Source organism: Caretta caretta, chromosome 16 (assembly GCF_965140235.1).
Source record: "Caretta caretta isolate rCarCar2 chromosome 16, rCarCar1.hap1, whole genome shotgun sequence".
In the NCBI taxonomy this organism is placed as follows: domain Eukaryota; kingdom Metazoa; phylum Chordata; order Testudines; family Cheloniidae; genus Caretta; species Caretta caretta.
Genome location: NC_134221.1, coordinates 13,330,308 through 13,356,311, shown reverse-complemented (window position 1 = coordinate 13,356,311; position 26,004 = coordinate 13,330,308). Strand labels below are relative to the sequence as shown.

At 44.4% G+C, this 26,004-nt stretch overlaps 2 protein-coding genes and 1 long non-coding RNA gene across 8 annotated transcripts in view; 2 read left to right on the top strand and 1 right to left on the bottom strand.

Moving 5' to 3' along the window:
* ZER1 (zyg-11 related cell cycle regulator) overlaps positions 1 to 12,338 on the top strand; it is a 27,499-nt gene extending 15,161 nt beyond the window's left edge. For all 5 annotated transcript variants that reach the window (XM_048822485.2, XM_048822487.2, XM_075120317.1 and 2 more), the window contains 7 exons: positions 881 to 922; positions 1,284 to 1,403; positions 2,336 to 2,451; positions 2,911 to 3,099; positions 4,254 to 4,351; positions 4,863 to 4,965; positions 6,744 to 12,338. In XM_048822485.2, the coding sequence (XP_048678442.1) occupies positions 881 to 922; positions 1,284 to 1,403; positions 2,336 to 2,451; positions 2,911 to 3,099; positions 4,254 to 4,351; positions 4,863 to 4,965; positions 6,744 to 6,801 (726 nt within the window). In that variant the 3' untranslated portion in view covers positions 6,802 to 12,338. The remainder of the gene's footprint in view (positions 1 to 880; positions 923 to 1,283; positions 1,404 to 2,335; positions 2,452 to 2,910; positions 3,100 to 4,253; positions 4,352 to 4,862; positions 4,966 to 6,743) is intronic.
* LOC142069402 (uncharacterized) lies at positions 1,403 to 15,687 on the bottom strand. Its single transcript, XR_012665213.1, has 3 exons — positions 15,560 to 15,687; positions 2,218 to 3,177; positions 1,403 to 1,967 (listed from the first exon to the last, which is right to left on the bottom strand). It is a non-coding gene; the product is annotated as an uncharacterized LOC142069402 (long non-coding RNA).
* Positions 13,537 to 26,004, top strand: ZDHHC12 (zDHHC palmitoyltransferase 12). Of its 2 annotated transcripts, none has more exons than XM_048822504.2 (5): positions 13,537 to 13,765; positions 17,354 to 17,490; positions 19,977 to 20,063; positions 21,764 to 21,930; positions 23,466 to 26,004. In XM_048822504.2, the coding sequence occupies exons 1-5, from the start codon at positions 13,747 to 13,749 to the stop codon at positions 23,773 to 23,775; spliced, it is 720 nt and encodes a 239-aa protein (XP_048678461.1). In that variant the 5' UTR covers positions 13,537 to 13,746; the 3' UTR covers positions 23,776 to 26,004. The 2 variants fall into 2 exon arrangements, with proteins under 2 accessions (XP_048678461.1, XP_048678460.1); XM_048822503.2 differs by lacking the exon at positions 13,537 to 13,765 and adding an exon at positions 15,181 to 15,376.

The following is a 26,004-nucleotide window of genomic DNA, read 5'->3' as shown; positions in this document are numbered from 1 at the left end:
GCACTTCCAGTGTGCCAAGAGTCAGACTTCCCTTCACACCTTCAGTTACATAGATTGGGTGGACATGTTTCTTTGTCTCACTTGATAGACAACACTGTCCAAATAATGGACCAGAAATTGTGCATGTGGGTGTATGTACACAGTTTTGGGGGGTTTCCAAGTCCCCCAAAGTCCCTACAGGAAGTCACTCTGCTCATTTTTTGACATAACCATAATCTCTTCCTGGCTTTAACTCTCCTGCCTCATTCCAGTTCCTTATCCTCCTCTTCAAGACTCTGCTCGAATCCTCTCCCATACCTCCGCCCTCATTTCCTCCAACAAAATTTCCTATGCCCCAGGCTCTTCCCTGTCTTTCCTTTGGCCTCCTTCACCCCTCTTGACTTCATGGCTCCTTCCGTGCTCCCCCTTGAGTTTGCAACAGCCTCCCAGTTAAAGTCCACCAACTTCTGAGGACCCATCTTTTTCATGAAGCTATAAAGAGCACACACCAGACTATTTATTTCTCATTGGGCTGTTCTGTACCGAACTCTGCATTTTTGTGCGTTTAGCTGTTTAGGCCAGGGACTTGTTATCTGGATGGTACAGGTCATCTGTCGTGCTGTGTGAACCAGTGGAATCGTTGTTTATACAGTGCCATTGACCCAGAGAAAATAACACTAATCTCGGAAGGGATGGGAGGGGTGTTTACACCTTGTGAATCAGATTCCAGATGCATAGAGCCAAATCCAATCCATGAGTAAACATAGCTGCCATTGACTTCGGTGAGAGCTGTGCCAGACTATGCAAGGGTTGAGTTTGATGTTATTTTAATCTCTGTGATTCCTGGCCTGTTCCCAGACGTGCTCTTACACGTCTCATTCCCTCTTCTCTCTGCCCACAGACCATGCTAAAGCTGATTCAGAAGAAGCTGGTGGATAAAACAGTAAGTGTTTCTTCTTAAAATCTGTAAGCAAAATATACTCCAGTTATATCTACTCTGACCCTGAGGTGGAGAGGTCAGCCCAGGGGTGCTAGGAATCCAGTCACATTGCACCAGCAATTTTCCAGGTGTCCCCAGAGGCTTGTGGGGACTTGACTCCTCTGAACAAACTGGATAATGGTAATGTTTGTGTTGGTGGGTCTGAACTGAATAAAAACTGGTCTCTTCTAAGGTGACAGCAGTTCCCCATCCTTCCGATTAGTTTGCATTGGGCTCCTGTATTACAGGCACTCTGTCTTCAGTTGCCTGTGTCACATACTCCATTCCACTGTGTTTTACTGTTTCCTTCTCTCTGGCTTGACAGTGTGATCAGGTGATGGAGTTCTCCTGGAGCGCCCTGTGGAATATCACAGATGAAACCCCTGATAACTGTGAGATGTTTCTCAACTACAGTGGCATGAAGCTCTTCCTGGAGTGCCTGAAAGTAAGTGCTGCCCAGTATCCTCTACACCAGAGGTTCCCAAACTCTTCTTATTGTGTACCCTCTTCCAGATCTACCAGCTACCCGTGGACCCCTACCCTTCTCATTGCTGATACTTTGTGTGCTCTTCTTAACACTACCTATCTTTAGCCATCTGTCCATATTTCACTGTTACATATAGATATACTTATAGTGTGACATGTACAACTGAAAAAAACCCTGACTAAGTTCTGAGTTGCTGGGCAACTCAACCCGCACTATATGGTGATTGGAGTGGAGGGTTCTGTAAATCGGCATCTCTGTGTTTCTGTATTCTCATTTGTACATCTTGAAGTAAATTAACTACCCTATTTTATATAACAAATTCCCACAGTTTTAAAGCTTCGTCTGAGTAGCCTATTATGAAAATGCAATAAATAAAATAATAAATAAAAAACACCATTACACAATTTCTTATGAGTAGCCCCCAGAAATATGGTACACATACCACAGTTTGGGAACCCCTACTCTCCACTGTCACGTTTGGGACTGAGTCCTGGCTCATCTGATCCCTGCTGAAGGCTTCATCTGTTGCATAAACAGAAAGAAAAAAAGACTTATACACATTCTGCCCATTCCCCTTCCACATACAGACATCCTATGAGCACAAGGCAACGGCACACTTCTACCTCATTTACTCTCTCTCCCACTCCCTGTCCTGTGCCTGGAGATGCATTTCCCTCTAGTGGCCATGTCAAGCAGTGGAGGACTGTCCCTTGCTTTGCAGCGGTTTGGTTCTCTCCCGCCTGTCACGTGTTTTAAATGCTAGAAGCCTCACCACACCAAGAAGAGAGCTCCATTCCTGACTGCTGGGAAACAGTCTGCCTTCCTGGATTTGCTGCACCATCAGTCACAGTGGTCCTACTTTGTTTTGCACATGTTCTTTGTTTCCTCAGGAGTTCCCAGAGAAGCAGGAGCTGCACCGTAACATGTTGGGGCTTCTGGGAAATGTGGCGGAGGTGAAAGAGCTCCGCCCACAGCTCATGACCTCCCAGTTCATCAGTGTGTTCAGGTTGGTGCATCACTGATCAAGAAGCAGTAGGGTCTAATGGTTAGAGCCGTGGACTGTGAGCCAGGAGACCTGGCTGCTCTTCCTGACTGCCACGGAGTCACTGTGCGATGTAGGGCAGACACGTTTAACATTTGTGCATCAGTTTCCCCCCTTGTTAAACAAAACGAAAAAAGGCTAGTGGAACTTGCCCAGTTTGTGAAGTGCTTTGGAATCTTCAGAGGGTGGCTGCAATCTAAATACAAAGTCTGATCAATAAAACCAGTTTGGGAAGCTGGTGTTTGTCAAGCTGTTTTGCATAGGTTGCTGTGTCCAGTCCAGTTAGGAGATTATGACTTATCTGATGAGCTCTGGTTAGAGTTCACAGGGGCTGCACTATTTGCATACTAAGTTTTTTTTGTCCCTGATGTGCTGCATAAGGCTATCCTGGCACCTCTGAAATCTTATCCTCTATCTTGGCAGCAACCTGTTGGAGAGCAAAGCAGATGGGATTGAGGTATCTTACAATGCATGTGGGGTTCTCTCCCACATCATGTTTGATGGTCCAGAGGCTTGGGGTATCTGTGAGCCACGCCGAGAGGAAGTAGTAGACAGGATGTGGGCAGCCATCCAGAGCTGGGACATTAACTCCAGAAGAAATATCAATTACAGGTGAGGGATGTTGGATCTTGGCCCATTTATTCCAGGAGTGGGGACTGTCCCAAGAAGTAACCTCAAGCATGCTGAAGTCTGCAAGAAAGATGGAGATTTAATCAAGTGTAGAACTTCTCCCTGGAGTGAGGAAGAAATTTCCCACATGGACATACTATTTTAGTAGGGGTTTTCAACTTCCTTTGAAGCATGTGGTACTGGCCACAGTTGGAGATTAGAGGGACCATTGGTCTAATCTGGACAGGCAGTTGCTACACTTCTAAGCAGAATATGGAGAAAATTAAAATAGTCTGGATCTCTAGTTTCTCTTGAGGGAACACAGTAGGACTAGAACTTGTCTTGCATGTTTCTGGTGGAATTGGATTGTGCAGGAAACATGGAATCTTACTGTTTTAGTCTGCTTAAAAACATTTCTCTAAGGAATACTTCTCTTGCTGTTAGTTAAATTCCGATTCCCAATGAAAGGTACAGCTAGGGTGAATGTCCCTGTCTCCACTAAACGGGTCGCTGCAGCCTTCAGTCTGCCTTTGGGGATGTTTAGACAAGTCTCCCCAAATTCCCTTCAGGTGTTACAGTGACTTGTGGAATAACCCTAAGGCTCCTGCTGTGAGAGCTGCGTCAGGAACTCTGGAATGCCACAGTTCACTAGTACAACAACAGATGGAATGAATTGCTGGTGAGGATGCTGTACAAGTGTGATTTCAACACATGATTTGCAGTGTAGATGCACTTCACTGTTGCAAGAACAAATGGCGCAGCCACTGTTTATGAATGATTAGTGTCCCCTCAGCTGTATCTTGGCCTAGGGTAGATAGACGCCCTTTAAGTGTAGCCCATCTACAGAGTGATCAGCACTGCTGAATTTCAGCTTTCTTAAGGAAATGTGACTGGAACAGGATATAAATTAATTCCCCGTTTAATCCTTCAGAGCTGGTTCTCAGTGCTGCATGGTAGTATTAAACAGCAGGGATTGAGCCTGTCAGTACCACAAACTATGACTGACTCTTTGATACTGGAAGCTGATATGCCAATGAGCTTTACTGCTGGGTAAAGTATTAGCTCTGACTGTGAAGCTTCCAGTACTAAAGCAGGAAAAGATGCTGAAACAGCAGCTTTTGGGTTTCTCATTTTTTTTTCTTTAATATTCATTGCAGGTCATTTGAACCGATCCTTCGACTCCTTCCGCAAGGGATCTCTCCTGTCAGCCAGCATTGGGCTACTTGGGCTCTCTATAACCTCGTCTCTGTTTACCGTAAGTCCCTCCATAGAGAACATTATAAATGCAGTGAAAAGGCTGGGGCTGTGAATTGTCATACACTGTGCCTGTTAGACAGCAGGGGTGGCGAAAAGTCAACGGAAACTATTTTCAGAGGCCCGTAGGTTAATGCAGAGTACGTGGCTAACTCCAAGGCAGATCCTTGAAGTTACCAAGAATGTTCAAGGGGTGTAGCCAGAACTAAGAAGACAACATGGACTAAGTGCATGAGAACAGCCTTCTGGAGCTTCCATCACTCTAGCAAGCTTGAGCGCTGAATTGGTTTCTATCTCCGATACTTCTGCAGATTGGATGCGCCTAAGAGGCTGAGCCACTAGAAAGAGAAATTTGTACCCTATGGCTTACCAGCCAGCAACCTTCTCACTGCTTCTCTGTCTCCTCTTGATTTGAGCTCATTGCCTAGGGAGAAGAGTCAGGCTGCAGAATATAGAGATTTGACCCAGTAGGAGTGAAGATTCCCAGGGTTCTATTTCCCCCTTCTTTACAGCTGACAAGTACTGCCCCCTGCTGATCAAAGAAGGTGGAATGCCCCTTCTGAAGGAGGTGATTAAGATGGCTTCAGCACGGCAGGAGACCAAGGAAATGGCCCGGTAGGAAACCAATAAGTTATTAAACATGCAACCTTGGTTTAGGATTTTTTATATATAAGCATGAGAGTAAAGCTATCAAATATAGGCCATTGAATATGTGATTAGGGATGGAGAGAACACAGTAGTAGTGTGCATAAGTAGATAGAAAAGATGGGAAGGATATAGGTGATTTGAGAGTTGTTCATAGATGGGGAATAGACAAGGATGAATGGGTAGATGAGTTCAGTGGATAGGACAGTAAGGTATCAATGGACTCCTAGAAGGTATTAAATGAATAGTAGAGCCATACCTCTCAACTAGATCTGATTATGAGGATAGCATCCCATTTATTTCCATCCCTCAAACCTGGTGTTACCTTACTGTTTATACATTTTTACATACTGTTTGTACATCATTGACACTAGAAGAGCTGAGTCACGTGACAAAATTGATGGAGAATGTCTTACATAGTAAAATGAATCTACCATTTTCCCAAGCTTCTTCCTCTGACGTTTGATATCAGAACCTTCCTTTTAGGTCATTCTTTCAGATTTTAAAAGCCAGTTGTATACATCTAATCCATGTCAAGTTGAGAGCTATGACTTGATAGATATAGGGAAAATGGAAAAGATAGGTAGATATTTGCTGGGAATATGTGTATTGTGTATGTATGACAGACACTTCCAGTAGCTGAAAGAATGATAAATGGTGGAGGAGATTAATGAAGCTTATGGAAGATAGAGTAGGAGATTGAATAATAGGGTAGATGAATTGTGTATGGGTCAGATGCATGAATGATAGGGACAATAGAAGAATGGTGAATGGAAAGTATATGAATAACATGGTAAGTAGATGGCAAGGAATAGCTAAATTGCAGTCATATGGGTACAAGGATAGATGACAGAAAAGTAGGTGAATGATGGATGTTTGGATGAGCAGATTATTAGATCTGCTGATGACAGAAAGGTGTTTGTTTGGATGGGAGATGAGGGTGTGATGGTCAGTGAATAATGGGTGGGTTGATAAATGGACAGGTGTGGATCTGGATGTATACCAGGGGTTCCCAAACTGGGGTTCATGAACCCCGGGGTTTGCAGAACGTTGCAGGGGGTTCGCCAGAAAAATTTCACTCCTGGCGGCCAGAGGACCCAGGGCATTGGAGGCAGCAGGTGGGACCTGGATGCAGGGCTGGCAGCCCGAGCCCCAAGGAGAGTGGGGCCAGGCAGCTGGGGCTGGTAGCCCGAGCCCTGCCCCTGTGAGTGGCGGAGCCGGCAGCCTGAACCCCGGTGCTCCGCCCGGGGCTGGCAGCCTGAGCCCCAGGGAGTGTGGGGCCGGGCAGTTGGGGCTGGCAGCCCAAGTCCCGGCAGTCAGCAGGACCTGCAGCCCGAGCTCAGTGGAGCTCAGTTGACCAGGGCGGTCAATGGGGTCCAGCAGCAGGAGCCCCCAGAGTGCGGAGTGTGGAGGAAATTTAAACTTAAATCCCTGGAAATATTCATTTTTAGCAGGGGGTTCCCGAGATTTCACAATTTAGTGAAAGGGGTTCGCGGGCTGTTAAAGTTTGGGAATCACTGATGTACACTAATGTTGGAAGGGATTGGTTGTAAGTGTGTAACTAGAGCTGTTTTTGTTGAGATATACTTGTAACACAGGTACTGGGTTGATGCATGTCTCAGGTTAGGCTCCCTGATACATACACTACATTTAAATATAGGTGACAGTGCCTTATGCTTATGGCCCACTTCATTATTTTCCTAGTCTTTGAACTAAACCTTTTCTCCTTGTCCTTATTTTGTCTATAGGAAAGTTATAGAGCACTGCAGTAACTTTAAAGAGGAGAACATGGACACTTCCAGATAGAGGCAATGATCTAACAACGCCTCTTGCCAGCACTGTATCCAGCTTCTCTCTAATTCACTGTATATAGAGAGGACTCTTTCCCACCAGCTTGGCTGTTGGAAGGAACCTGTGTGTGTGTATATGTGTATGGGTGTGTGTGTGTGTGTGAGAGAGAGAGACCCTCAGTAGATGAAGGTGCACAGGGGTGGGGTGGGGGGGACCTTTTGCACAACAAATGCTTTCTTTAAATTAGTAGGTTTTTCGTTATGAAGTATGGATTGACGTTTTGTGTATATGATTTCTGTATAAAAAACAAAAAAAATGTATCTTTTGACCTTTTTTAGACCACATGAGAAGCCTCCAATGAATGTGAGCTTGACGATCTAGCTGTGTGATTCATATTGTGACCTTTTTTTTTTATTTCACACCTTTAGACAATTCCCCTTCACTATGTTGCATGAGGTCCTGTCATGTCCACAAGAACAGCCAGTCCAGCATCATGGCCACATCTCTACAGTGGGGTTGTAGGCACTGATCAGTGATCTATTTGCCTGGAGGGGGAAAAATAATGCTAAGAGAGTTGGAAGTAGAATAGTAAGGGGAGGAAGAGCCGTCAAGCCATTTCAGTCAGTTTTTGTACGGGGCTGCTACTAATGGAACCTTGATGGATTGTATCAAGTGCATTTGGAAATTCCTTGCTGTAAAGCATTCCCATTAACCCTTTAAAGCCAGGAGTTGTGACTTTGCCCAGTAACGCTACCGTGGTACCTTTCAATCACCTGGCACCACAGGGTGAAGGAAAGGCTAGAAAAAACAGCTGTCCTGCCCTTAAGAATGGAGGGTGTTTTCCTGCAAGGCATGCTGTGCAATGAAGAGTCAGGTTCATTCACAGAGGGGTCTGATCTCTCCAGCTCTCCATGCAAGTCCTTTTACCACCTCTTCTTTTTAAATTGTGTTTTCTGTGTTTTATGGTAAAGGCTGCAAACACCAGAGGGTGAATTTCCCCTCACTCATGGCCAACTATCTCTGGGACCCAGGCCAGTCACTACTGCATGATTTGGTGACTTTGGAATTTGTGAGGGATTGGGAGTTTTCTCTCTTTTCTTAAGTCTGGGCCAACATTTGCCATGTTAAATGGGGATTCAGCCTCCCTGTGTGTCAAACACATTGCAGCACAATGCCTGATTTACAATGGTGCAAGCACAGCGTCTTCATCTGTACGACTTGCCAAGGTTTGCCTTAAATCTAGGTCCCCCAGCAGCACATTGTGCAACCTGCAGAACCCAAACTTGGGACCCCTCTCCTTGTCCTGGTTCTTTCACAGTTAAGATAATCTTCTCCCCTTAGAAATGGCTATGTACCAAGGAGCAGCCAGGAGAGATTTGGCCTACTTGAGCTGGGACATTTCAGGCCACTGAGACAGCACAATAAGCCTGTCTGTCTTTCCTCTGCTTTCTCCTCCTATCCATTGCACTCTGATTTGATTCGCTGCTATGGCTGAGGTTCTCCTAATGTTCAGGGTAAATGCTGCAGTCATTGTGGATGGTATGGACAATTCTTAGGGCCATTAAGTGACATTTTAAATGACAGAACCCAGTTGCCCTGGAGAGGTTTAGTTTTTCTGCCCAGATGGTGTTAATTTTTTTTTTTTCCTTTTTAACCCTATGTCATTTGTTTCGATGGTGGGCTTGCTTTGTTTGTTTGTTTGTTTTCCTTTTAAATACTTTTCAAACCTATAGATATATATACTTTTGTCACTTTTGATTGTTTTCATATGTTTTGGAAAACTTGACAAATTGTACTTTTGAGGTTCTTTGCTTCAAATGTATTTCCCTTTTCCCACCTCCCCAAGGACTTGCATCTGAATAAGCTTTGGGACAGGGAGCTGATTTCAAAGTGTTTGTACATGCTCTTGCTTGTCAATCTTTCAGTTAGATGCAGAACTAGATGGAGCTACAAACATTGCTCACCTGTCTCCCTGCACATGGAGCACGTGGGAGAGCATTTGTTTATGTAACTATCCATTCCATGCTGAGAGGCTAATGTAGATAGCCTAAAAGCACTTACAGTTCTGCCCATCTTTTGGAGTACCACAGATGTAAGAGCAACAAGGAGCTTGATAGGGTCCCCTCTGAGCACTAACAACTGCTATGTTGGTGGAGTTGATATGCTCGGTAGTTCCCAACCACGGTTAATGCAGGATTTGGCCTTGCAGCATAGCCAGAACCAAATGATGCTTTAACCATAGTCTAGCCTTGGATTTTAGCAGGATAGCACTGTGTTTTAGGAACACAGTTAAAATATGGCTTGTTTCCATCTATTATGAGACTGAATTGTGTCAGGGTCTGCTGTGTTGTAACCAGGGTTTTAATGTGACAAGTGGGTGTGGAAGCCTGGAGGACAAAGGTGTGACCACCAGCTCCGGGACACGTCTACAGGAAGCTGCTGTTTTTGCACAGTTTGATTATGTCCCATGCTTCCTGAGAAGCCAGTCACTGTATGGAGGTAATTGACCTCCAGAGGGATCAGTAACTCAATGGGAAAGTTAAGGAGGCTCCAGCTGAACACTGCTCCTAGTTCATAGCTTCCCACAGTGTGGCTTGTCCTTCCTGTTATGACTTGTCTGCTCCACCTACTTCTGAGTGCAGGGAGAGATGGAACACCTGCTTCAGCTTTGCCATCTACCACTTTCTTCCCACATGTGACTGAGATCTTGTACTGCAATCTGCATTGGCTTGGCACTTGTTCCACCAGGCCCAAGGAGATATGGTTTGTGGAGAATGGTGTTAACGGGCCCAGCTTGGACAGGGAACAGTCTCATCTGCTCTCTGCTCACTGACGCTCTTTAATGTACAACTTATCCTCTGATCACCCATCTGTACACACTTCTTTCCCCAACACCCTAGCTAGAATTGTTTTATCCTTGCTGCTATTGCCAGTGTTGCTGACACAGTCACTGGATACAAGCTCTTAGGATAGCTTTCAAAATAACTTAAGAAGATTGGAAGGCAGGATGAGGGCAGGGGCAGAGGCTGGTGTGGGGGAAGGCAGGATGGGGGCGGGAGATGAGTTAAATTTGTCTGATGCCTCCACGTCTAACCTTTGATGAGAGGTCACTCCATCTTTGAGAAGTAAATGCCAAAACAAAAGCTGAGCCTTAACTCAAGAAAAGCCCTTCAGAGACAGACCCTAGCACAATTGCTAAGATCCTCTTGGGTGTGGAGATGGCCCTGAGACTGAACTGTAAGCAAAATCTTTTCAAAGTCAGTCTGTGTTTGTGAGGACTAATAGATTCACAGAGGTTAATCTGACAGGAGAGTTCTTGTCTATACAGTTTGTAAATGTCTGAGGAGTAGGGGAGGCAATATCCATAAGCTAGTCAGGATCTATACAAGACAGGTACTTGCACAAGAGAGAGAAGGGTTTTGTCTGAGCACAGGCCTGGGATCCAGGAACTCCTGTGTTCTAGTACTGTCTCTGTAGCCTTAGGCTAGTCATTGAGCTCTGTGTGCCTCAGTTTCCCCATCTGTAAAACAGTAGGTATAAGTATTTACTTGCCTGCTCCCTAGGGATACTGTGAGGCTTAATCCATGACAGTAAAGCACTTTTGGAGGTGAATAGGTGCTAAGTAATTATTATACATGAGCCCATCCTGGGACAGACCTGCCATCTTCAGCTATCTCCCATCAGAACACACAACACGGCGCTATTCTGATTTTGTGACTGTCTCTGGGAACACCTGGCCCCTTCACAAAAGAGGGAGTTTGAATTCTCAGGACTGCCCCGAGTTTGCTGGCTAGCCTATGCAGATAAATCCTACTGGGCCTTCCTGCTCTACCAGGATAAAGTTTCCTCAGTGCAACCCTGAGGACATACACACCCCTTTGTTTAGGTGGAAATTTCAGTTAACCAGAGTGGCACTGTTCAGAGCCAAGTCAGAAAACTAAGACAGGGACTGTCAGTGCCAATTGAAATAAAGCTGGAGAGTGATTTCTGAGGCACTCAGAACTAAACGATGTGGCAGAGAGACTCCTCTCACAGTATCCTCCCAAGGCTGAGGCTTACCCCCTTCCTCTACACAACCCCAATTTTCACTGAATGTTAAACAGTAGGGCAAACATGAGTGCTTAAATCAGTGATTCTCAGCAAAGACAGCACTGACAAGAGACCCTCCACCTGGAGTTTAGGTAACCAGCACCCTGGCTAGAGGTCTCCCTTGTCAGAGACAATGGCATAGTCTTGAGCCTCCAAAGTGCTGAGTGCCCTCCATTCCCATTGCAATCAACAGGAAAGACATTTTACAGTAGGTGTTCAGCCCTTAGCAAGTCTTGTAGGAGCAATAGCCTCTAAGTATTGGCCCATCAAGATGTGTAGCCTTAACTAGCAACACCGAATAGCACAAGAATAGTTAATTTGTACAGGACTAAGAAGACAGGTGCACCACTGATCATCTGAGACCATGAACACTTAACACTACCAACAGTTCATCTTCCCCATTCACAATATCACTCTAACTATTCCAGACCCTCTACTGGCCTAACTACTTCCATCCTGGGAACTGAGCACTCTGGTTCCTGTGCTGAAGCACACCCAGCCTTGAAGATTAGGGTATGTACATCCTAGCACTTGGTGGTGGTGCAGTGAACATACAGACAAAAGAGGGTTGTTTTTTAACTCCTGTTGCCTGGATTAGGCATCTTGTTGGGTCACTTGTTTGGGTCTCTTTCTAGGGAAGTGAGTGTAAGGAGGGTTGCTAACCACACTTTTCTATATGAACCCCTTCCAATCCAGTTAGTGGAGCCTCACTTAAGGCAGTTTCAGAACAGGTTGTGCTGCACTTTCCCCTCAGGAAGATAATTTCTGTGGGGGTGAGGCAGCAGCCACCAGGCTGTGGACACTGGATTAAGATTCCATTTCAAAAAAAATATGTGGCCTCTGGAATGATGCAAAGACTTAAAAGTAGTAGGAACCACTTGTCTCCAAGACAACCAAAGTGTATAAAACAAGAGGCATAATGGTTTTATCAGTGACGGATGGAAAGCAAGATTGGGGGCTGGCTAGGAAGGCAGCACTTTTAAGTAAAGATGGAAAAATTCCTGCTGCACTCAAACACCTCTCTTACAGATTGAATTCTGACTCCAAATACCTGTCACTGAGAGAGACTGTCATTTTTCCTTGTAAAAAAAAGAAAAATAAATGTTTTAAGTAAGGCTAACAATTAACCAAATATGTATTTCCTTGTTTAAAAAAGTTTCTGTTGTATTAAGCAACTTCTGCTTTCACTGTGTCCATTGATCAGCCTGATGTTGAGAGGTCTGGTTTGAACACTTGTACATGGTGAAACCAAGCTAATTAATTAATTAAATTAAAATGCATATCTGTTGCTTCCTTACAATTCTGATTGAATTAACTTTTCCGTTGTTTCCATAGGGATACCTGTTCTGTATTAAACCTAGTGCTTAACAATCTCTTGCTTCTTTGTCTGTGAATATGGTTTATTTGGATAAGTTACTGTTCCATTTGTTGTCATGTGTCTAATTAAACATGGAAGGAACTGCTGTGTGTTGATCCAGTTCAGTTACTTTTTGCTTTCATGACTTCAAAGGGATATGATGATTTTTTGTCACTGGGAGCGGGTGGGGGAAGAAGACTATTGTTATGAAGTGAGGTGGATGGAAAAATCAGGACTATATTCAGTTATACAGATTTCTTGGCAGAGTGTCACCAGGCATATCTGCAGTGGATATTCCCAGTATTCATGGGCATAACCATATTGAGTGGGGAAGCTGACTGTGGGAAGGACTCTCTTACACTGCTTTAGTGCCACTGTGACTTTCTCCTTAACGGTCCCAATCCTGCAAGCTCCTGAGTACACTTGTCTCCCATTGAATTCAGTGGGAGTGCCAGGTTCTCAGCAGGGCCTGGATAGGCAGGGTGAGAAGGGGGAATAGTATGAATCTGAACTGTCCCTAGGGAGCTGGAAATGTAGTAGTGCAGTGATTCAGTATGTACTGAGAGAGGCGCTCTGCCAGCTGTGATGTGGTTTGTGTAAAATTCCAAGTTGAGTAGATGCCATCAGAATCTAGATTTTATACTGTAAGAGCCCTGCCGCACTCATGTCCAATTCAATATAGGATAGTTTCTAGAATTAAGCCCAAATGTTATCTATCTGGTGATTTTTTGGTTTTTAAACTTTAAGGTAGAGGAAAGCCTCAAGCTCTGTACCAATTTCAAAGCTGCAGGGCAAGGTAAATAGCGCACCACATGTTTCAATGTATAGTTTAAGTCACAAAGGTGAAAGAGAAGTTCCCTTCATCAGACTAGGGGGCACTCCCTGCAGTCACACAGAAGATGAATGTGTCTGCTAAAGGGATCAGCAGTGAAATAGTTAATGTTGTTGCTATTTAAAATTGCTATCCTTAAGCTTCAGATCAATACCCCATTGAGATTAACTGAAGGCAGTTCCCACCTCTCTTGTCTATCTGGAAGAACAGCCTGACTACTGCCCTGGGTCCCTGTGGGAAGCTTTGCTGCACAACCAAAAGAGTTAGAAACATATTTTTATGATGGTTCCTCCATAATTTTAATTAATATCATCATCAAAGCGCTAGTACAGGCTCAGTCTTACCCCTGGAAGGCTTTCTCCAATACAAAAAGATTACTGGATTTGCTTTCAGGTTGTTAAAACATGATGGGGAATGAACTAGAGATTCTAAATATCATTTTCAACATTTCAGCTTTGCTGTCTCAAATAAATTATTTATAGTCAACCCTGAGCACCTTTAACAGTTTGCACTTTACTGTCATGGGACCAGCGGAGAAAGAACTGACTCACTATATCCCCACAGATGGCCTGAAATAATCAAGAATGCTGATGTACAACCAAGGAAGGAAAATAAACAGTCTGGTTTATACTCAAACAATAACAGGAAGGAATCAGCTGCTTGCCATGTGGAGGAGGATAAAATGTGCAGGGAGAAGAATGGTACTTTTAAGCCTCTACTGTTTTCTAGCTATGATGGATGGAAAAAATTACAGTGTAAAATCATTGTCAGCAAGGCTCGGTATACACTAGAAGTGAAAAGGTGTTGGGACAGATCATTGCTTGTAAAACCCGTACAATGCTTTGGGTCCTCACACATGAGCTGTAGCAGGGATTTTACAAGCTCTGTATTGATTTGACTGCCTGGGTTGAGCTAATTCATGTCTGGCTGACCCAGTGCAGTCTGTGTTTAATTTATCACTAGAGTGAATGGAGAGCAACAGGTATAACAGCTGCATATATTCCAACTGGTTTTGCCTAAGAGACCATCTCACAAAACAGAGCTACACTTTTCACTCCAAATGCTTTGCTACGGGGTCTTGAGAATCCTGTTCCCCTGCTTCAAGCATCCCTGTGGGTAGTTTTAGTGGAACTCCCTAGTTATGGGTATATGATGGCGAGTCCTTGCTGCAGGTCGCTATAATGCACATTTGACCTTCATGAGCACCATTGCCATGAGAGAGCAGAATCTTGTGATAGCTTCCTACATTTTTTTGCTTCCTATAATGCCTGCTTAAATAAAAAGCATTAATTGTGCTGGGATCTGGCCTGAGCTCCATTTGCAGAGCCTTGGTTGAGATCATAGAAGATCAGGGTTGGAAGAGACCTCAGGAAGTCATCTAGTCCAACCCCCTGCTCAAAGCAGGACCAACACCAGCTAAATCATCCCAGCCAGGGCTTTGTCAAGCTGGGCCTTAAAAACCTCTATGGACGGAGATTCCACCACGTCCCTAGGTAACCCACTCCAGTGCTTCACCAGCCTCCTAGTGAAATAGTGTTTCCTAATATCCAACCTAGACCTCCCACATTGCAACTTGAGACCATTGCTCCTTGTTTTGTCATCTGCCACCACTGAGAACAGCCTAGCTCCGTCCGCTTTGAAACCCCCCCTTCAGGTAGTTGAAGGCTGCTAATAAATCCCCCCTCACTCGCCTCTTCTGCAGTCACAGCGGAAACAAGCCCAGTTCCCTCAGCCTGTCCTGGTAAGTCATGTGCCCCAGCCCTCTGATCATTTTCATTGCCCTCCACTGGACTCTCTCCAATTTGTCCACATCCTTTCTGTAGTGGGGGGGCTCAAAACTGGAGGCAGTGCTCCAGATGCAGCCTCACCAGTGCAGAATAGATGGGGAACAATCACCTCCCTCGATCTGCTGGCCAGGCTCAGCCCGTTCTTACACAGCGCGAGTGAAGGAGCCCCTCCACCGCAGGTGCCCCAGCAGGCATCAATGCAGGTAGCCAACGAGTTTAACCCCGGCCGTGCTCTGCCCCCGCGGCTCCACAACTGTTAATGCGGTTTAAGAACTACGCCCCACCCCCCGCCGCGGCATCCAGCTCAAGCCCCACCCCCTCTGCCATGGCAACCACCCGGCCAACCCTCGCTCCGCGAACCGGCGCGGCCCTTCCGGGTTTGGAGCCGGGGCGCTGCCGCCGCCCCCGCGTCCTGTGCTGGGGCGATGGGGCAGGGGGCTGTACGGGGCGGCGGCTACCTGGTAAGGGTGGCGCACACGGGGATCAGCTGGGGCGTCGCTCTGGCCCTCTTCCTGCACCGCACAGGTGAGACCCGGCATTCCTCGGGCCGCCCCGGGATTCCCCTCGCCAGGGGAGGGCAGCTCCCTAAGCACCGGACATGAGCCCCTCGGACCCCGGGGCCACAGGCGGAAGTCGGCCTCACCTCGGGCGGCGGGGCCTGGCTGCTCCCGCCATGAACTTGCTTTTTTGGCCCCCTCTCCAACTCACCCAGATTTGCCAGCTCAGGATTATTCGCGCTGTTGGCTGCTTTTCTTACAGGCTCATCGCCTGGAGTCATGCGATTGTGAGACAGCTTTCATTTTTAAAAAGTGTTTGGCCCTCATTGGCTAGAACAGGGGTGGGCAAACTTTTTGGCCTGAGGGCCACATCGGGGTTGCAAAATGGTATGGAGGGCCGGTTAGGGAAGGCTGTGCCTGCCCAAAGAGCCTGGCCCCGCCCCCTCTCCACCCCTCCCACTTTTCGCCCCCTCAAAACCCCCCACCCATCCAACCCCCCTGCTCCTTGTCCCCTGAGCACCCCCTCCTGAGACCCCCCCCGCCCCTAACCACCTGCCGGGACCCCACCCCTTATCTAAGCCCCCCTGCTCCTTGTCCCCTGACCACCCCGACCCCATCCACACCCCTGCCCCTTGACAGCCCCCCCGGGACTCCTGACCCACCCCCCGCTGCACACTTCTTGTCCCCTGACCACCCCTTCCTGGGACCCCCATCCCTAACTGCCCCCCCAGGACCCCACCCCCATCCAACCCCCCACTCCCTGCCCCCCCCATTAGGACCCCACCCCCATACAATCCCCCATCCAACTCCCCTGCTCCCTGTCTCCTGACCATCCCCATCCCCGAACCTCCGCCCCATCCGACCGCCCCCGTCCCTTGACTGCCCCTTGGGACTTCCCCTTCCCCCTCCCCCTTTTCCTTACCATGCCGCTCAGAGCGGCAGGACAGGCTTGTTGGAAAGCCTGGGACATGGGTGGGCACAAGCCGCGCTGCCCGCATGGCGGCGTAACTGCAGGGGAGGGGGGACAGCAAGGGAGGGGTCAGGAGCTCAAAGGAGCTGGGCCGGATGTGGTCTGCAGGCCATAGTTTACCCACCTCTGGGCTAGAAGAATAATATGAAAATATGAACTCTGAAGACTCAAAAACCAGAAAGCCGCCCTTGTTCATTACCTTCAAATAAGAGATTTTTAAAAATATGTTTTGATGGAGCCAGACTTGTGATTTTTGGACACTTGAAGTTGGCAATAGTGCACCATCGTATCTGGCAGGAAAAAAAATTACCTCCAAGCTAGGGAAGTGAGAGCAGAGGAAACTGCTATATCCCTACCCAATACAACTAGATCCCTGTCCTACTCAGATAGATGGGAAACCTCACTCTTATTGTTTGTAGGGCGGGAAGGAGGGTTGGTGTTTGACATTTGAGAAGACCTGGTGCCTACTCGAAGGAGTTTACAATCTAATCTAGTCACACACTATAATGGAAAACCTATAAACCATGGGGGGTTATAATAAAAAGTACCTTCCGTGGTATTTGATTAATATAATGCTTAACATAATCAATATTGATCTCTTCATATATAAATATTGTTTTTACTGGATTCTTTGACCCTGAATCTTACTCTGGCACCTAGATGCTGCAGTGATAGGCAGTTTTTAAATGCAGCTATCATAATAATTCTAGAATAGTTTTATACAGCACACTGCAGAACAGCAGAAGAAGGTGAAGAGAGACTGAAGTACAGGTAGTGTTTGGGGAAGGTCTTGCAAATCAATGGGAAGCTGTTTGCTGATCTTTTAAGTATGTTGTAAGGGCTCTCTGTAAATAGTTCCCCTTACAGAGGGGACAGCCGTGATGGGTCCCAACTTCCTGAGCAGTTGAGGCATACTTTCCACAGTTAATATGGAATTCAGCCCCACTTTGAATCCTATAGCTAATAAGATCAAGGAGAATAACTTGTTGCCCCAAGCATTTCACATGGACTTACTCCTTCTCTTTACTCTTTCAGATCTGCGAAAGCAGGAAGAGCATGGAGAGTTGCTGCAGCCACTGATATTTGTCTTACTAGTTCTATGCTCTGTCTTGCTGTACTTTGTAGTGTCTCTCATGGATCCAGGCTTTGTTGAGTCTGATGAGGAAGAGAAGGTAAATCATTCTGTTAACCTGAATCATAGTTGACTGAATGAAGGAAAGTGGGAACCAACCTTCCTGGTTATAAAACCTGTAGATTTCGGTTTTCTTTGCAACATACTGGATAAGAATATGCAGTATAAACTGTCTTGACATTTAGGATAGAGGACTCTTAAAATGTGTACAAAAGCAGAAGAGGTCACGGAGTTTAGGTTCTATAAAGTGAGCCTCAGGAATCACAATTTTGCTAGGTGCATTTATCATACCATGCCCCTTTCTCAGTTTCCCCTAGCACTCACGTGCTCTCCCACTTTGTTTTACTGAGAAGAACAGATAGCTGCCTTATATTCCCTCACTACTGCCAATTGCTGTGCATATGAAAACCAGGAAAGAGGTGCACTCTGGAAGGAAAATATTCCTTACAACTGTATTTACTGAACAAGGTAATTGTTCTGTTACTGTATCCCTCTTGAAAGATCTATTTGTACAAAAATCAGATGAGTGCTTTAATTAGATGGAAATATTTCCAGGTATTTTATATGTATCCTTCTTTAACATGCTTGGACACCTTATCTTGCCTTGTACAAGCAATTTAATATCCATTATCACTTTAATCTTCCAAAACGTAAGTGAATTTTGATCTGTATATATAACAACTAGCACTGCTTATACTGCAAATGCATTTCCCTTGTATTTTGAGGCAGAGCAGTCTTCTTACTACTTATATCCTATGCAGCTCCATGCCAAAGTTTCATTCTGTCTCCACACCCTATCTGGTTGTCAATGGCTAAAATAGCCCCACTCTCTGAACAGTTATGTGTGTGTATCGATTGTATTAAATAGGATTTCATGGGATTCCCTGCATTGCTGAGGTTGTCATACAGTGTGTTGGGTCTGTCTCCTTTGTCTCTTAACAGCTTCTGTACTTCTCAGGGAATTGTTCTCTATGTTTAATGTTCTTAAACCGTGAGAGAGTTGTGACTATAATACTGTATAAAAAAGAGACAGCTGACTAATGGCTGCTGAGACAGTTTACATCCCTCTCTCCAGAGTCTGGAGTACAAATCAACCATGCTGCTCACCCTTAGGATGTCTACACTATGAGCTACAAGTGTGATTCCCAGCTCACGTACATGTACTTGAGCTAGCTCTTATCGAGTTACTGCAAGTATAAATAGTAGCCGTGCCAAATACCAGTTTCAGGCGGGTTTGTACTCTGCCCCGCTAAACTGTGCCTTTGCTGTTGCTGCTTGTGTTATATGGCTGTGCTACTATTTATAGCAGGGGTCAGCCACCTTTCAGAAGTGCTGTGCCGAATCTTCATTTATTTACTCTAATTTAAGGTTTCACATGCCAGTAATACCTTCTAAAATTGTTAAAATGTATCTTTCTATAAGTCTATAATATATAACTAAACTATTGTTGTATGTAAAATAAATAAGGTTTTAAAAATGTTTAAGAAGCTTCATTTAAAATTAAATTAAAATGCAGATCTTATCAGTTTAGTGTGATCCTTGCCCTTGCTTTTCCTTGCTGAGTTTTCCAATGTCTGGCACGTATTTGGATACTTCAAGCTGCACACAGGCTTCTGAGTGATCAGTTGTTAACTGGCTCCGAGAGGGACAGAGGACAGATTTCATGTGTGAAAATACCTGTTCACAGTATGTGGATCCAAATGCTGAAAGCATTGCAAACGTGATTTTCTTCAAACAGTTAAACATGGGCACGGATGTCCAGCAGGTCAGAATAGATGCCCCATGATTTCTCTCGGTAGCTTCAAGTGCACTCCGTAAATCTCTAAACTTTGATGCCTACAATTCTGAGCTTTTTAACTGAATGAGCTGCATTTCAAAATCTTCAACACCCATCCACTGAAATACAGACAAATCCAAGTCGTGTTCGTTGAACTTTTCAGGTTTAATTATAAAAGGAAGCATTGGACCAAATCGCTGGAAATCTTGAAATATGTCAGAAAATTCTGATTCCTGTTCTTGCATGTACATTCTAATCTCAATGTCAAACACAGTGTGCTGTTCCACGTGGCAAGATAGTGATGTAAGCAGCAAATCAGGACTTAAAAATATCCCAGTACGGTGGCACTGGAACAACTTTTAAGGTGGGGATGCTGAGCTGTGCCCCCTCTTGTCCCTGTCTGCACCCTTCACAGCCCCAGCCTGGGTCCAGTTGCAGAGCCCCCCCCCGGACCAGTGGCCAGGTCCCAGGGTTGGCAGCGGGCTGAGCGAGGCTGATGGCCGGAACCCCAGGCCAGCAGCATAGCCCCCAGGACCGGTGGCCAAGACCCAGGCAGTGTGAGTGCCACTGAAAATCAGCTTGTGTGCCGCCTTCGGCACGCCTGCCATAGGTTGCCTACCCCTGATTTATACTCATGCTAGCTTGACGAGAGCTAGTGTATGGATGTATGTACAAACTGGGAATCACCCCTAGCTTGGCATATCGAAATAGTCTTAGGTCCCCTCTTTTTTCTTATCACCTTTTTGTAGGTAGGGATGAATGAAGAGCAAAGAGTAATGATGCCTCAATTTCCAAGCAATGTTTGGCTGCGGCGCTGTGGATACTGCATGCTGAAGGTATGTGTGTACAGCAGTTGGTCAAGGAACTGGGGTAACTGCTTGGTGAGCTGGTGCTCATCGGGCTACTTATCTTTTGTTATTGCCCAGCACATTATTATGCTTAGCCATCACTCAGCTGTTGAACTGGCTGGAGGTATCACTCATTTCTTGTAAACTTACAGTATTATCTTGGTTGAAAAGTCAAGGCAGGAGCAGAAAGAATTAGAAACTTGGGCTCAGGTACAATCCTGAGATGAAAGGTTTCAGAGTAACAGCCGTGTTAGTCTGTATTCGCAGAAAGAAAAAGAGTACTTGTGGCACTTTAGAGACTAACCAATTTATTTGAGCATGAGCTTTCGTGAGCTACAGCTCACTTCATCGGATGCATACCGTGGAAACTGCAGCAGACTTTATATACACACAGAGAATATGAAACAATACCTCCTCCCACCCCACTGTCCTGCTGGTAATAGCTTATCTAAAGTGATCATCAAGTTGGGCCATTTCCAGCACAAATCCAGGTTTTCTCACCCTCCACCCCCCACACACAAATTCACTCTCCTGCTGGTGATAGCCCATCCAAAGTGACAACTCTCTACTTTTCAGAGTAACAGCCGTGTTAGTCTGTGTAACTAAACATTTTTAAATGGGAAACTGTTAATTTTCAAGATTAATACAAATATTCTTGGCAGTTCACAAAAAGTACTGTTCTCTTCTTACTCTACATTGGGGAAAACCCTGCTTCCTGCCTCCTTGTTGCCATGTCAACTGAGGCCTCACTGCATCTTCAAAGACTTTATTTGAAAGCATCTTAGTAAAGTCAAAAGGTAGAGTTCATCTGGGTGGATTGTGTAGCAAGAGCAGATTTCTGGCAGGTATGAGCTTGTTTAGATGCTTAGGACGAAAGAAAAGCTAGTTGTAACTGTAAAAAGCATAGTTTGCTCTTTTTTTTCCTTCATCCAATTAGTTCTTGAATATGCATCCCTGAAGCCCAGAAATGCCTGTTTTCAGTCGCAGTCTCTGTCAGTTTTATACAATCCAGGGTTGTTCCAGCTTCTGTAAATATCTGATGACTGACCAGCAGAAAGAGCTATCAGCCAGCTTGTTGTTGAAATAGATAAGAGACTGGCAGACCGTATGTGTACCTCAATAAGGGGGCATGTCACCTGTTGCCATCATCCCTTCCCCAACTATGCCTCCCCATTAGTCCTTGGACCAGCCCTCCTCCCAATATCAGGAGGAGTGGATACTTCTCTCCTACCCTCTCATCCACATGCCCCTAAAGACAAAAAAAAACAAAAACCTTTTCTTATACACACTCAAAACATTCCCTTGAATGGCAGGTGCCCTAGTTTTTCACTGTCAGACTTTGGTCACCTTTTTCTTAAATATCCACAGTTCACTGTATTGAGCTCTTGTTTCAGCTAATACCTTTCCTTATATGTTTGCAACTTTATTCTGTAGCTAGTTAAGGGAAGTTTTATAGCAAAGTAATGGCCATGGGCAAGTCATTTAACCTCAGTTTTCCCATCTGTAAAAGGGGGATGATTTTCTTTGTAAGGCATTATACAAGTATTAAAATAATTGTTTTTGAAGGGAGAGTAGAGGGAACTGTCTCACTTTGCAGGAGGATTGACCTGGATGACTTCCCAGCTATTTTACAGAAAATAGGGCATTGGATATGGGTAGACTATTCTTAGTATCTGCTTATTCCACAGCAACCAATGCGAGCCAAGCACTGCCAGCTGTGTCGGCACTGTGTACGTCGTTATGACCATCACTGTCCCTGGATTGAGAACTGCGTAGGAGAGAGGAATCATCCACTCTTTATAGTCTACCTGGCTGTACAGCTTGTGGTTCTCTTGTGGGCCTTTCATGTTGCGTGGTAAGAACTTTAAGTGGCAGCCTCTGGCAGAGACAGTTTGTCTTTGAGGTCTTAGAGTTTTGATAAGAGCTGGACCTTCCAAAATCCTGCAGAATGTAGAGCAAGATAGCAATGGCTGGAGTTAAGCTGGTATGTTCTCTCCTTGCCTGTACACGGTAACCAGCTTTCCTCACAGCACCAATCTGATTATTGCCACTGAGGATTAACATATCCACTTAAGCAAGAGGGTGTGGTGTTCCTTAAAACAGTGGCTCTCAACCTTTCCAGACTCCTGTACCCCTTTCAGGAGTCTGATTTGCCTTGCGTACCTTCAAGTTTCACCTCACTTAGACTACTTGCTTACAAAAATCAGACATAAAATTACAAGTGTCACAGCACACTATTACTGAAAAATTACTTACTTTTCTCATTTTTACTATACACTTATAAAATCAACTGGAATATAAATACTGTACTTACAATTCAGTGTACAATGTATAATGTAGTATAAAGTCATTGTCTGTGTGAAATTTTAGTTTGTACTGACTTCACTGCTTTTTATGTAGCCTGTTGTAAAACTAGGCAAATATCTAGATGAGTTGATGTACCCCCAGAAGACCTCTGTGTACCCCCAGGAGGACACATACCCATCGTAGAGAACAACTGCCTTAACACTGAAAAAGCCTGAGTCCATTCAGGCAGTGGGAGCAGATGGACAAGGCAATTCTAGAACGGGGGATCATTTAAAAAAGCTGGAAATGTGATTTGACTTAAATTGTCAAATAGTTACCTGAGCTACAGCACTTAAAACCAGAGATATAGGACATACACTCCCTGATAAATGAGGGGCAGGTAGTCTTACTTGCAATACAACCTTGGTTTTTCCAGAGGTAACAGCAACATCAAAACTTCTGGAAAAAGAGGGGAGCAGGCTTTGGCATCTGGCAGTAGATATATTCCATTTAAAGTCAGCTGCCATTCTTTCCACTTTGTACGAACATTGTGGGACTTTCAACAGTGATGTACTGTTTATTCAGTTGACAGTACTGAGGTGATTAGTTATGCAGTTTGATATTTTGGGTTGTAACAGTCCATATGGCTTAGCTTTAAGCTTAAACTAAATGAATATAAAATAATTTTGCATTGTTGGTGACTGTTTAACTTACCCTCAATTATCATGCAATCTATATTTTTAAATGGCAGGCAAGTGAAACTCCCCATAAACCATCTTCTGTTAGTGTCTCCTGGTTTTGTTCTCATGCAGCTCTTCTCATGCAGTGCCAGTGGACACTCTAATTGTCAGGAGAACTTAATTTGTACAGAGGTATAGATGTCCAAGATCTTTTTCCGATGTCTGTTCCAGTGTATTTAGAACTTAGCTTTGTTTTGAGTCTTGGTGCTGCAGCTGCTGTCAAAGTTTATACAATGCTTTGAAGCTGTAAAACACCGCAGAAATATTATCAGCATGCAAATCAGGAGTGCAGTATTTGTGAGTCAAGCTGATTTGTATAATCTAACCCAGTGTGATTTAGCCATGTTTCTCTTTTAATTAAAAGGTCAGGCCTTTACTTCGAACAATCTTGGGAGTGGCTGCAGCACAACATCTTCCTTCTCCTGTCCTTCGTTGTGATAGCCATATTCACCATTGTAGTGATGCTGCTGCTGGTTTCACACTTGTACTTGGTCTCATGTAACACAACCACCTGGGAGTTCATGTCACACCATCGCATCTCCTACCTCCGACACTGTGAGTCAGACAACCCCTTTGACCAAGGTGTCATTCTCAACCTCTGGAGATTCTTCTGTGCCTGCCGCCTCGTTACATGGGAGAAAATATACTTTCAGGAGGATAGGGACCCTGTTTAATTATAGAATGTAGGATTTAATGATGTAATCCAAGTTTGATTACAAGAGGGAAAAGTACAACTACAGTATAAACTGAAATGCAGGTCCTCTTGCTGAATTAGTCATTCAGGTTTTAACGGATAGAGGCTGCTTGTCATGGTGCATCTGTGCTAAGGGCTTTAAGAAAGAAATTTAGAGGACTCTCAGGAACCACCTCTGTGTGATTTGTTAGAGAAAGCACTTGTGTTGTAACCCATTTCCTACTGCTTCAATGGAGGGGGGAATTTAGTCTATAATGAACCATGCAACTTGTACAACTATCCCATCTGCAGGAGCAAGTCTGCTTACAAGAAGATTAAGTGGCAGTGTGGCTCTATGGTTGTTCTTCATATCCAAGTAAAATAACTTCTATTAAAAGGGGACTTCTTGGTTCTGGGCAGCAAGGAAGGGATGATTTCTGGTCTGAGTGAATGTGTATGCTAGTCTTTACATCTTTTTGCTAATCATATTCATCAAAACTCTTGAGGCAAATGCAGGGACTTCCTGAATAGCTGTTTTCACTTATTTTCTCAGTCTCCCCTCCTCAGTTGGTGCCACATCCACTCTAGGGAATAGCAGCAGAAAGAAAAAGTTCATTATTGATAAATCAAGCCAGAATCAGTTTAGGCAATGTGGCCTTTCTTCAGGATAATTCTTACTGTCAGGACCGATGTGCCTTAGTGGGAAAATAGTGGAAAGTTTTGAATGAATATTTGGACAATGAAAAGCAAACCTCAGTTTGACTGCATGCAGGAGGTTCATGCCTTCCACTAAGATTTGAGCTTTACAACTGCTAATATGCCTGAGAAAAAGCTGTTATGCACCAAATCCAAGTTTTGAACTGTTAAACGTATGCTTTGTGATGGGGTGGCTATTTAGATACAAGTCAACAAAATGATACCATTGACTTAAACATAATGAAATGCACATTTAAAACCGACCATAGACTGTTATTCGATACAGAAATTCATGAGTTTTCAGTGAATATAGATTTCTCAGATTTAAACCATTCTTGAACAGAAAAAAGTAACATTTGTCAACTGCATTATTTGTGCATCTCACTTACTCAGCTCTAACTCTCACCTATAGCTTGTGTTTGGGAAAAGTCTCCCTCAAAATATTGTTCTAATTACATATTCTTAAATTAAAATAGTAAATGGGTGAGTGGCAGTGAAGGAGGTATTTCTGTATGCCCGGAGATGGTTTTTAACTGGTAACAGTGGGCTGGAGCCAGAATCCTTATTTCCTTGCCCAGCTGGTAATAGTACTGCTAAATCCATGTCTTGATGTTTTCCTCACTACCGTATTTCGTACTGTTTAGGTTTTCAACTTATTTTACTTTTTAACTCAAAATGAGAAAGTCTCCTCTTTATTTTTAAAGTGTTAAAGTAGGTGCAGGTATTGTATTAAAGATACTGGGAAGATTTCCATTTTTATCTAAGATGACACTAACGAGTAAACTTAATTTCTTCAGTTTAAGCAGAATGGACAGTGAAATGAACCTGTTTAATTACAAGTTACAAGTTCTTATATGGCATTGCAAAGATCATGTGTCAGTCCCCAGCCTCAAAAAAAGGAGAGCCCGCCGCACTGAAACTTAGTCCTGAAAATATTTCTAATCATCAGGTTTTGTAAAAACTGTTACGCTTATTTGGTGCCTTAGTATCTTTCATTACTCAGGGGTTAGCACTTGACACAAGAGCCAAATGGATGGCTATCACATTGGCAGATTGCACTCAGGTTTCAAGGTAGGTAAGCTCTCTTAGAACACTGTTATACTCTGAAAAAGCCACTGGAAGACAGCAGGAGGCTCTATGTTTGTGTCTGACACCAGAAAAACATTGCAGGTTCCTTGGGGCCGGGGCTGTGTCTTGCACAGGGCAGAACACACTATCAGCACTGTGGTATGTGAATGTCAAGATGGGGTCTTTCTGGATTGTACATCTAATTGCAGAATCCTTTCTTAATGGTGAATTTAGTTCTGTTGATGAAGTATGTCAGACCAGAGTTGACTTCACGCTTAGCTGTGTTGGCTCTATCACATGGAAAAAATAAGTCAGTATAACTGAATACACAAGTTAGATTTTTTTGATGGGATGGTGAATTTTAAAAAAATGTCTAGGCTGCCATTGAAAGATATTTGCAGTTTACATTTTTAAATGCTCTTAACTGTGTCAAAAATAATTGTAAATCATTAAAAGATTAGAACTA